This window comes from Antechinus flavipes, chromosome 2 (assembly GCF_016432865.1).
Source record: "Antechinus flavipes isolate AdamAnt ecotype Samford, QLD, Australia chromosome 2, AdamAnt_v2, whole genome shotgun sequence".
Lineage (NCBI taxonomy): Eukaryota > Metazoa > Chordata > Mammalia > Dasyuromorphia > Dasyuridae > Antechinus > Antechinus flavipes.
The window spans coordinates 183,591,059-183,604,366 of NC_067399.1; the positions used below are offsets into that span (position 1 = coordinate 183,591,059).

General features: G+C 33.9%; 1 protein-coding gene across 1 annotated transcript in view; it reads left to right on the top strand.

Moving 5' to 3' along the window:
- CSMD1 (CUB and Sushi multiple domains 1) overlaps positions 1-13,308 on the top strand; it is a 2,716,069-nt gene that overhangs the window by 2,662,890 nt on the left and 39,871 nt on the right. Inside the window, exons 56-57 of the mRNA XM_051975995.1 lie at positions 2,790-2,963; positions 4,180-4,362. Coding sequence (XP_051831955.1) covers positions 2,790-2,963; positions 4,180-4,362 — 357 coding nt within the window. The remainder of the gene's footprint in view (positions 1-2,789; positions 2,964-4,179; positions 4,363-13,308) is intronic.

Below are 13,308 nucleotides of genomic sequence, written 5' to 3' on the forward strand. Positions count from 1 at the left end.
GTCCAGATGCCAAAATTTTCACTCTTTAGATGATGACTCCTAAGTAGCTTGTGGCTTTTGTTTTTGAGTATTATCTATAGAATAGAATAAACTGTAGCAGTTCTAAAGAGTACCTCATTTGAAAGAGAAAATAGCCATATAGATGATGACTTGATTCTCTTCTGAAGATTATAGTAGGGGAGAAATTAGCTACAGAATTAGACAACTTTTTATACCTTAGGGAGAAAAATAAATGTTTCCTTGACAGGTAAGAATAGGATTATACAGTATGTACCAAATATATATATTTTTTGTTGTTTTTCTTTTATTTTATTATAGCTTTTTATTTAGAAGTTATATGCATGGGTAATTTTATAGCATTGACAATTGCCAAAACTTTTGTTCCAATTTTTCCCCTCCTTCTCCCCATCCCCTTCCCCAGATGGCAGGTTGATCAATACATGTTAAATATATTAAAGTATAAATTAAATACAAAATAAGTATACATGTCCAAACAGTTATTTTGTTGTACAACTAGAATCAGACTCTGAAATAGTGTACAATTAGCTTGTGAAGGAAATAAAAAATGCAAGTGGACAAAAATAGAGGAACTGGGAATTCTATGTAATGGTTCTTAGTCATCTCACTGGGTGTAGCTGTTTTAATTCATTCCTGCTCCATTGGAACTGATTTAATTCATCTCATTGCTGAAGATGATCAGGTCCATCAGAATTGATCATCATATAATATTGTTGTTGAAGTATATAATGATCTCCTGGTCCTGCTCATTTCACTCAGCATCAGTTCATGTAAGTCTCTCCAGGCCTTTCTGAAATCATCCTGTTGGTCATTTCTTACCGAACAATAATATTCCATAATATTCATATACCACAATTTATTCAGCCATTCTCCAATCCACTCAGCTTCCAGTTTCTGGCCACAAAGAGGGCTGCCACAAACATTCTTGCACTATGTACCTAATATGGAAGCTTAAAACAGCACTAAAATTTTTGGGACACCTTGTATTATGGCTCTGAAGCTAAACTTCCCAACTTTGCTAAGGCTGAAAGGAAATCACATTTTTAGCTAGTATTATATTTTTGTGTGAAGACTTAAAAATTGTTCTCTTATAGGTAGCATAGGAATGAGGAGAAAATTAAGGTATACTTCATCTGTCACCAAATAATATCCCCAGTGATAGTATCTGTGCATAATGAAATCTTGAGATATGTAAAAAATGGTTGGATCCCTCTGTGGATCTATATTGCTAACTTAAAAGGTACCGTAACAGAATGTCAGCATTTTTTCACTATTCTTCATTTACATGTCATGAGTTCTTTGTTTCTCCCAGTTACTTTAAAAATGTATAGGTGGGGGCAGGTAGGTGGCACAGTGGATAGAGCACCAGCCCTGAAGTCAGAAGGACCTGAGTTCAAATTTGACTTCAGATACTTAACATTTCTTAGTTGTGTGACAAGTCATTTAACACCAATTGCCTCAGCAAAAGCAAAGCAAAGCAAAACAAAAACAACAACATAACATATAGGTTTTTCTAATACATTGTTGGTGGAGTTGTAAACACATCCAGCCATTCTGAAGATCAATTTGGAACTATGCTCAAAAGTTATCAAACTGTGCATACCCTTTGATCCAACAGTGTTTCTACTGGGCTTATAACCCAAAGAGATACTAAAGAAGGGAAAGGGACCTGTATGTGCCAAAATGTTTGTGGCAGCCCTGTTTGTAGTGGCCAGAAACTGGAAACTGAGTGGATGCCCATCAATTGGAGAATGGCTGGGTAAATTGTGGCATATGAATGTTATGGAATATTATTGTTCTATAAGAAATTGCAGGAGGATTTCAGAAAGACCTGGGGAGACTTACATGAACTGATGCTATTTGAAATGTGTAGGACCAGATCATTATACATAGCAACAGCAAGACTATATTGTTGGAATCCTTACTAACTGTTAACGAATTAGAGTTGATCTAATCTTACAAGAAGATGTTTTGGGCAGAACCTGAAACAAGGTACTAAGTAGAACTAATTAATACAAGGCTTGTGTCCACACCTTTACTTTCACCTCTGAGAGTGGGCTTCTTCTGAACTGCCCTGACTGGCTCACTGAAGCTCTATTTATGCTAGGTGTAAAAGGCTGACTCCTCCTCTGAGGGAGGGATTAAGGGAGATGTGAATTCACAAAGTTACAAAGTTAACTTTGTGAATCTCCCATACTTGTGAACTCCAATGAGTACTTAAATACATTAGTGAGTTAGAGAATTTGCTAAGTACCATGCTAAATTAGATAATTATTGTCTGTATCAACTCTAATGAGTTAACACTTTGTAAGAATTCCAACACTATATGATGATCAATTCTGACAGACATGGCTCTCTTCAACAATGCGATGATTCAAACCAGTTCCATTTGTTCAGTGATGAAGAGAGCCATCTACACCCAAAGAGAGGGAACTGAGTGTAGTTCACAACACAGCTTTGTTGTTGTTTGCTTGCATTTCATTTTGCTGTTCTTTTTTTTCTTCTGCAGCACAATAATTGAATAAATATGCATACCTATATTGGATTTAACATATATTTCTACCATATTCAACATATATTGAAATACTTATCATCTAGGGGAAGGTACGGGTGGAAGGGAGGAATTGGAATACAGGGTTTTGCAAGGGCTAATCTTCAAGAATTGTCCATGCATATGTTTTGAAAAATTAAAAAAAAAAGCTTTAATAAAAAATATATAGGTGTTTAAAGGAGTGGCGGAACTAGATTTTGTTTTTTCCCATTACTCCTAGCAATTTCATGTGGACATCCAGGTGTTCCTGCGAATGCCATCCTTACAGGAGAACAATTTACGTATGGATCTATCATTCATTATTCTTGCACAGTGAGTCGAATTCTCATAGGAAATGCTACCAGAATCTGCCAAGAAGACAGTCACTGGAGTGGAACCCTCCCACACTGTTCAGGTAGAAATATAATATACTCAGTTCACAGAATCACAAAATATTTGAGTTGGAAGACACTTGATCGAGTCAAACCAATAATCATTTATTAAGTGATTACTATGTGCCAAATATTTTTTCTTCTTTTATTCCTAAAGTTAGCATTTCTAGTACAATATTGAATAGCAATGGTGAAAATGGGCAACCTTGTTTCACTCCTGATCTTATTGGAAATGCTTCTAGTTTATTCCCATTTCATATAATGTTTGCTGATAGTTTTAAATAAATCAAAATTGATTCAAATGAATTTGGGCTGTTCCATTCTATTTTCTTCTTTTACTACTGTTTTTTCCTGATCTATCACCCAATCTAATTGATTCCATTTACTCTTCCTTCTTGAATCAAAGCATCATGACTTATGCCTTAGAGAGGATATAAAAATGTCATCTTACAAAATTCAGGAACTTAAATCCACAAAGATAAATTAACTTATCATACATGAGTAGAAGAATGGAGTAGAGCCCCTATTCCAAGGCTTCCCCCCTCCCTCCATTCTTTAAAAAAAAATCTCCTAATCTTTATGTATAAAAGTCCATTCTTCCCACATTTGAAATACACTTCAAAGGGGAAGGATCAGTGATATCTTTAATTTCCTTATATTCACTTTAATTTCTGCCTCTTTTATTCTTCTCCTTATTCCCCCTTTCTTTTAATTGGGATAACTTACCTGCAGACTACCCATTGTTTCTGATCTTCCAAAAATCATTTGGTCACTGTGAAATATTTGTTTCTATATATATTTGCTTTCTTTATATTCTGTATATTAATTGAGGCAGTACATAGAGTGTTAGGCCTGAAAGTCAGAGAGATCTGAGTTCAAATGTGGCCTCGAATATTTACTAACTATGTGATTTTAGGCAAGTCCCTTTACCTCTGCCTCAGTTTTCTTAAGTATAAAATTGGGGCAATAATAATACCTTTCTTTCAGGGTTGTTGTAAGGAACAAATGAGATAATATTTGTAAAATTTAGCACATCGCTGGCACATAGTAGATGTTTTATAAGTGATTCTCCCTTTCCTGCTCTCTTCTCTACATCTTCTTTTATATATTATAGTAGACTATGTTGTCTTCAGTTAGGTAAATGAACTTCTCTCCTTTTCTAGTTGTAGAAAATAACAATTAATCATTTTTATAATATCATCAGGAATTTATTCTCATTTCCTGTTTTTTATTCAATAGGAAACAATCCTGGTTTTTGTGATGATCCAGGAATACCAGCTCATGGCTCTAGACTTGGGGAGGAATTTAAGGTTAAAAGTCTTCTCCGTTTCTCCTGTGAAATGGGTTACCAGTTAAGAGGGTCTCCTGAGAGAACATGTTTGATCAATGGGTCATGGTCTGGAGTACAGCCAGTATGTGAAGGTAAGTAGTCCTTTCAGTAGTCTTATACCTCTATGGTTTAATGATCCCATCTCTTGGGATTTTTATTCATAATGGGTATGACCATTTTCAAATATGGCATCATAAACATTTATTCAATTATGGCAATGATGAAGTTTCTGATTGTATACAAAGAACAATGTAGCACAGGCTCTCCTCTAGAAGTTTATAATCGTAAAACAACAACAGCAACAACAATCAAAAGAAAATTACCACTAACAACAACAAAAAAACCCAGAAAACAAGTCTCCAAAGCTTTCCTGTGAATGAATACTTTTTTCATTTAAAGTATATGATCATATTGGGGAAGATGATGGTGGTAAGTAATGAAGCAGAGGAAGCTACTGAGGAAGATAGTTACAGACCATTATGTTTTCATTCTCAAGGATGAAAGTAAGAACATAATGTCATTAACTGTCTTAGAATCGAATTCAAATAAATGTTGACTGTGCATCTATTATATGTAAGACCAGAAATCTACTAAATGGCGATCCACCCTTTACTTAAAATCTTCATTGGGGAAGTATATTACTGTTGAAGGAAATCCATTCTCATATGGAATAGCTATAGTTTTAGGATTTTTTCTTCCTTACACCCTACCATATATTGTTTCTAGTTCTCCTCTTGGTTGCAAGGAGAACAAATCTGATGTCTATTTCATGCAGCAGCTTAAAAACTTTAAGACAACTGGCATGTCCTACGCCATAATTAGACATATTTGGCCTATAGAGATTAATTAACTTACCTAAATCACTTCAATCTCATGAATCCCTTTTCCCTGAACAGTTTTTCCTCCCTGTAGAGTTCTACTGTCTATTATTTGTGCCATGTGCATAGTTACTAAAGACGGCACTAACAACTCCTTGCTCTTCGGTTAATGATTTCCCTCCCTGAGTTTATTTATCAATATTGAGTGTTTTCTGAGCCACAACCTTACAACTATTATATAGATTACTTTCAACAAAAGAAATTCATTAGAATTCTACTAAGAACTTTCAAAAAGTAAAAGATTTAGATAGGTATTTAAATTTCCAATAAAATTTATTCATAATTATTTAGTGGCATTCCAAATAACAGACAACCAATGAGTAAATGGCAATGAATTGCATATAAAATAGAAATAATAGTACCCAAATCAGAAGAACCATTAAGATTTGTTGCTGTCATCTAGTTCAACTTTGGCAGATGAGGAAATTGCAGCCTAGAAATAAAAAATGAATTGCTCAAATTTATACCAATAAATGATATTTGATTTAGGATTTGAACTCAAGCTTTTTAACTACACATTGTATATGTTTTCAATTATATCATATTGCCTAATATGATAAAAATCATATATTTGTGAAACATCCCGAAGAAATGAGGAATAATCTTGGACAAGAGTCTGGCTATTGTTATTATTTATCAGATACTGAGATGCTGTTCAAAACATATTGCAGAGAAAGAAAAAACATTCGTTTTCAAAGAACTGCTAAAGTGAAAATTTCCCAGTGGAAAGCTCATTTTTATTTTCTCGCTAAAGGATTTTGAAGCCCATTTTGGACCTTAATGGAGGTGGATATGTGTTGTCAGTTACAAAATGATCTGAGGTACCAAAGTGTATTATTCATTCTAAGTTAAGAGCTTAGGACATCACTTGCTATATTAGGAGATCCCCAAATAATTTAGTTTTGCAAATTTAAAAGTTGGCAAGAATTAAAGCCACTATGGATGAGTGATATGTTCCCATGGAATCTCATTCCTCTAGGACTGTGATAGAACATTGTGAATGCCAGTCTTATAAAGCATCAATATATTCATTCATTTGAATAGAAGAATTTAATTGCATGTCACTCAGTAATCTGCCTTATGCAGTTCATGCAAAGTGCTTTTTTAAAATAGCAAGTAGTTTTGTCCCCAGTTGATAAATTTAAAAGGATACTGTAAAACTTTCAAAAGTCTTCACTAAGAATATTAAGATCATATTCTAAAACTCCTTTAACTCCCTCTGACTATTCCTCAAAACTCCTTATAATCTATGCTCCTTGATTACTGGAATGGTTTCACTAAGCAGAGTACCTGGAACATACTAGGTATGTAAATAAATACTTAAATGCCTGATACCTTGTATTCCTTTCTTCATTCCTTCCTTCTGTCTGAATGTCCTATTGTCACCACTAGTTTTCTAGTCATCTGATTTCACAGATTTAGAGTCACCCTTAACTCTTCCTTCTCTTATACCCTTTACCCTGAAGAATCAGTTGTTTCTGTTTAGCAATTAAAACCATTGATAATTTAGATGCATATTAACTTGCCAAGCTTATTGGATGTTACATCATTCCCACATGTTTTGATACAGTCAAACTGACCTCCTTGCTCTTAAGTGTTTATAACTTTTCATCTCTTCCATTACTTTTGCAAAGACCACCCCTCATAATGAAAAAGCAATGCTTATTTCCCCCACCTCTGCCTCATAGAATCACTAGTTTCCTTTAAGGATTTAACTTCCTCATGTATTAAATGCCCCTTTCCACATATATTACTTTCTTTACATATATATCCATTTATTCCAGTCCCCATATTTTATAGATTAACAAATAAATTAGGCCAAAAAAAGTATAGCAGCTTGCTTAAGGTCATATAAGGCATTTTGGTAGATCACAAAGATTACTGGATTTGAAATCATAAGACTCATATTTAAATCCACTATCTTCCACTTATTACCATATTACCATAAGGCCATTACTTACCTTCTTTAAGCTCAACTTTTTCATTTATAAAATGAAGGCATTAAACTAAACTGTCATTAAGATTACTTCCATTTATAAAGTCATGATGTTATAATCCTATGAGATCCCAAATTTGAGAATTTTAAGTGTCTCCATGAACTCTTTGTCTAAGACCATGTCGAGTGTTTAAAGGTTAAACAGTAAATGGTACAACCAGGATTCCAAGTGTTAAATAATAGAACCAACATTCAAATTTAAATTTCTCAAACTCAATTTATATTTTTAAAATATTTCCTCTCAAAAGGTTTATACTGTAGTAGAGAAAGTAAAATATATTTATAAGTAATTAATAAAATAATACAATAAATAATTGTTCAATGAATGAATAATAATAATGTAAGGAAAAGGAATGTTGTAGTTGAGTACAGAAATATAAATAATACTCCAAGTAATACATTTCATAAGAGTTCATAGATCCATAAGATTTCATGTTAGAAAAATCCTGAAAGATAATCTCTTTCAGTCCCCTCCTCATCTTAAAATTGAGGAAACTGATGCTGGGAAAGATGGGATTTACTCAAAATCAGACATGCAATAAGTAACAAAAAAATTTGAATCCAATTTTTCTGACTCCAATTCCCAGTTTTTGACTTAGAACCCTACTGACTGTCTAACTATTTCTATCCCAGAATGTTTTGGGCTGCAGTTACTCATCTAGTAGTCGTATTCTTTTTTGCTGATTATGCCAAATTTTGGGGAACCATTAAATGATAGAACCTAGAATAGATGGAAACTCAGTCACAAATAGATGTAGTCATGGGGTATAGACTGATTCAGGACAGAACATTGTTCCAACAATCATAGATTAGTGCTCATCTCATATACTCTTCTCTTTTTTAAAGATGAGGTATATAGTATGCTTTCTAGAGCCCAATATTAGGGTGTCAAAATGTACTATGATTTCTAGAGCCCCCACATTGGTTTCCAAAATGTACAATCCAGACTAGTTCTCTGGAGGATCTTGGGACCATCCCTATTCTTTGGTCTTTGTGGAGTAGTGATGAGGAAAGGATTCACGTGGATGGTCAAAAATGGAGTCCCATTTATTTCAAGTTCTCCCAGCCCTAAATACCTTAGTACAATTACATCACTACAATATACTGAGCATGTGCTAACTATAAACACCCTGCTATTATTATGTAAGTGCCTCTTTTACTGGAAATATCTCTGCTTCAAGTAGAATATAGATTGTCATGCTCCATGAGTTCTCAGCAAGAGTGAGACACTCCAAGGGGAGATAACCGCTAAACCAGACATTGTCAGCAGGTTCCCTCTGGGCTGAAGGATCTTATACCTCACTAACAGTTCCCCAAATGTCTGTGGCTCTCTACAAGGTATGTGAAGCCCAGAGAATTGAAATAACCTACATATGGCCACAAAGGTAATAAATGGGAGAATGAGGATTCAAATCCAGTGCTGAGAGCAAAAGTGTGATTCTATTCTTTTTCTTTTACCCAACCCCTACTTCATACAAATTATTTTACAATATAGAATTACCAATAAAAAGACAATACAATCATAGTACGACTATTATGAGAGTTCCCTGAGACAACCAACAAAACTATTGGAGAAAAAAGTAACCAAAGTTAATGTCTTGGCTTGATTTCCAAGAAGTATTTCTTGGCTTGCTTTTAAGATGTACTTAACTGCTTCTTTTTTATTAAAATAAAAAACAATGCCAAAGGAACTTTTTATTATATACACTTGCATATGTGAATATATTGTTAAAATATATATGAATATATTGTGTATATATATATATACATATATATATATATGTTCATGATATTTTTTGCAAGTATCTCTATCATCTATTGGGATACAAATGTAATAACTCCCAATTTTCCCTGCTTTGGGTGTTTTGAAACACTATTCATGGCTGAGGATGTAGGAGCTATAATCAATTTTATCAAAAAAGAAAAAAATGGTGATAGTAACTTTGAGCTGTTTAAAAAAAAAAAAAAAGGTTGATCATAGTTTCATGTTCTCAGGTAAGTTTATGTCCCTGATGCTATGGCAACCTCTACTGAATTTATTTAAAAAACTAAACCATGATGGAAATTGTCAGAAAATATATTGTTAAAATAATAATAATAATAAAAAAAAACAGTAATTGGGCCATAAGAGAAAAGCTTTTAAAAATGTCCTTTAGCATCTCCGAATAAACATTTTTCTCCAATTAAACAATTTTTACTATACATTTAAAATAGGCAGTCTTTCAAACATAGGCTCATTATTTTCTTCTTATATCTATATATGTCATGAAATAATATAAAAATAGCTGATATTTTACTTTAATTATGTGGGTTAACTATTAATTATCTACTCCTATCTTCATTCAAATAAGTAAAAGGTTTAATCAAAAAATGTCTAAATTCTTGTGACCAGGAATATGACTATTTTAAGATTCTTAAATTGTAAGAAAAAGATGCATACGCCATCATCATAAAGTTTATTATAAAGGCATATAAATACAAATAGGTCTTGGTTTCTTTCTATTTATAGCTGTTCCATATAAATGGTAGTTTAGAACTACCATTAAAGATTTTCCCTTTTAAAATGAAGAGGGAAAACTCCCATTCCTCTTTAATGATGTATACCACTTCCCTTTATTTCCTACAATCCATTCCATGCTATTTATCACAGTCTGTATTCCTTACCTTGCCCCAGTTATAGAAGCTCAATGTTGGGGTCAATGTTGTAGAGAAGTTTTGTTTGAAGGCGCAAGGAGTAAAAAAAAAACAAAAAACAAAAAAACATATTGTTACTATTGTTACCTTGCCCTTTCCTTTTCCAATTTGTCCTATAGCATTTTATTTATTTTTAGAGCATTTTATTTATCATCATCTCACCCCAATACCATCTTGCATAGTAATTTACATTCATGTCTCCTTGCCTTTGAATATAATGTTCTGGGAGGTTGGGGCAGGGCTAGATTATATCTTTTTTTCTTGTTGTATTTATTGAATTAATGATTGGGAGAAAGATGTAATAGACCATTCACTGGTTACCCTCTTCCATGTTCAAGAAAAGGAATCAGAGATTCTATCTTGATATGATATGTTTGAATAATAGAAATATTTATAACAAAGGGTGTTTTTTTTGCCCCTTCCTCTTTCTCTCTTCCCCTATTATCCAGTAGTAATTCAGGAAATTCAGAAACAATGAATTACAAAGCACTTTCTAGTATAAAGATGAAGTTAGTTTCAGACTGGGGTTCATGATTTGTGAAAAGGAAGAGAGACAGAACATTATTGAGAGTGGTAGAGTAGAAGAGGGGAGAAATGTAATGCCAGAGAATCTGAGGCAAGACAGAGATTAGAATTTTTAATATTAATGAAGAGCTTTGACTGATTGGCTGGATGAGACTTTTGTCTCAAAACACCCAGCAACAAGCAAGTAATTCCAGAGACTTTTATAGGGCTTTAGCAATCAGGAAAACAAAGGCGGGGGCAAGAGGCAGGGCAGGGGGTGGGGGAGAGCACTGAGTGAGTGGAAATTTCAGAAAGGATTATAACTTTTTAATTCTGACAGGTTGGGAATGAAGAAGGTGGTCAAGCAGGAAACAAAAAGTCTGGGCAGGAAAGATGCTCTAGTATTTGAGATGTCATCTGGAGTTTTATGACTCTTTGAAATACTAGAGTGGCCAGATCTCAGCAGCCCTAATTATCTCAGTTCTAATGGCCAGGAAGAGGAGGTTGCCACTAGGGAAACTGAGACAGAACAATTCAGAGAAACTGAGGTATAATGAAAAAGGGGGGAAAAAACCTACAACAGACTTTTTAAATCTGTGACTTCACAAGATTGACAAAGGGAGTCATGATTTTTAAAAAAGAAAGAACATTTGAATCTTGGATTCCTTTTTCTTCTTTATGTGTCTTCTTCATAACAAATATTTAACTTTATTACATTGAGCTGAAATATTTAATAAAAGCATAAATCATATACATAATTTAGAGAGAATTAAAGAGGGAACAACTGTCACAGAGTCTGAAAAATTCTATGACCTATGTGGTCAATTCAAATCTTAAGCAAATCAATGAGTCATACCTAGCTTCAACTCGTCATGATTACTTGCAGTTAAGCACACTCTTTTCATTTTCAATCAGTTGTATACTGGCACTTAGCATGAGCATACTCTCTTCCTCTTTCTTTTGTGACAGGCTCAAAAGTTCCTGATCCTATGTGACTTCCACCTCCGATTACCCTTCAGTTGTTGTTGTTCTTTTTTTTTTTTCAAGCTAGGAAACAGTGCAATTTCCATCAATCACCTTGCCAATAAGGAACTATTCATGCATCTGTAACTGTACTTCCCTTGAATTTAGAGATTCTTTTTTTTTTTTTTTTGTTCTATTGCTTAACACAATACCTTAAAGACAGTAGTCTCTTGATAAATGTTTGTAGCTGGATTATCCTTAAGGTATTTTGCATTAAATAGGAGTTTAAGTATGTTAGGATCTTTCTAACCCAATTCCCTTATGTTAACAATGAATTAACTTTGACAGACTGAGGTTAAATTTCTATCTCAAGCCTTCACAACTTAATTGGAGGAAAAACATAATTGGAAATAGAATCCCCATCTCTTCATCTGGAATCATTCATATATTTTAAAGATTTAGCATTCTGTTTTGGAAATTTTTTTTTTTCTAGAGGGGAAACAAACAAACAAAATAAAACCTTCAGCCTATCTTTGCAGACTCATTATGCATTCAGTTAAAATGTTCAGTGTTCAAATTTCTTACCTTCAAGTCTATTTAAAGACATGTGGAATATTCTCCATCCCTGACTTTGTTCCTCCATTCCTTCAAAGTTCTGCTCCAAAGACTTCCTGGGGGCAACCTTTGCCTATTTCCTATGTTGTTAGTCACCACTTCTAACCACCTTTTGAATTTATTTCATTTATATTTTATTGGTATACCTGTTGCCTCCACCCTGCCTCATAGAATGTAATTTTCTTTTTAAAAAAAGGAGCTCTTTAGGCTTTTAAAAAAAAATTCTATCCTCTCCTATTAGTATAACTAAAACATTATTGCAGCTTAATAAAAGCTTGCTCATTGAAACTGACAAATCATATTAAATTAATTGGCCTTGACATTGAATGTTAAGTGAGGTACTATTGAATAGAGATCAGAGGGGGGGATATAAAACAGGTCATTCTAATAAATTGTTTGGGGATCTTTTTCTTGGATTTTTTTTTTTTCAATTGAACTGGCTGTTAAAGCTTTTGAGTGATGGTGGTAGGGAAAACAATTTGAGTTTACCTGACTAAACCCAGTATAGAATAAAATTGTATTTTACAGATAATCTGTAAGGATGAACTGTTCATAGAGTACTCATTGTGATTTTGTCCTAAAAGAAACTAGAAATTCATTAATTTAAAATATCACTAATCAGAATATAAATTTAATATCAAGGACAACAGAATAAGCTAACATTTATATAGGACCTACTATGCTTAGAACTTTACAAATCTTATCTAAGAGCCATACAATTCTGGCAAGTAGGTGTGATGACCGCGTATTTAAAATCAGCTGGAGTCAGGAATTCAGGTTAAGGGAAAAATCTTCAATCTTTATTTAAGTGAAGAGATGAAGAAGGATTGCGATAGCAATATGGGCAGCTGTGACAGGAAGTCAGCCAGCAGAGGTGAAGGGAGATTGCAGGTGAAAAGGGAATTGGAGGTGAAAGGAGGTCGCAATAGCAATGTGAGCAACTGTGACAAGATGGCAGCCAGCAGTCTCTCTTTCCGTTTCCCTCCCCATTCCCCTGCCTCCACCCACCAAAATCATCATTTCCTATACAACACATCAGGACTTGCACAAAGAGTGGGCGGGGGCCATTCTTTCCTCAAGCTTATATATTAATAGAGTGTGGTCCAATTACTATTTAGCCTCACGTGCTTGGGACCTCAGTGCATCAACTCAAGCCTCAGCCCATTACAAGTAGGCACTAATAGCAAAGAACTAACATTTGCATAGTTCTTACTATATGCAGCTAGATTCCATGGTGGATAGAGTGCTTTGTCTGGAGTTGGTGGAATTCATCTTTCTAAGTTCAAATCTGGTCTCAGATGCTTACAAGCTGTATGACCCTGAGAAAGTTACTTAACTCTGTTTACCTCAATTTTCTATTCTATAAAGTGATCTGGAGAAAGAAATGA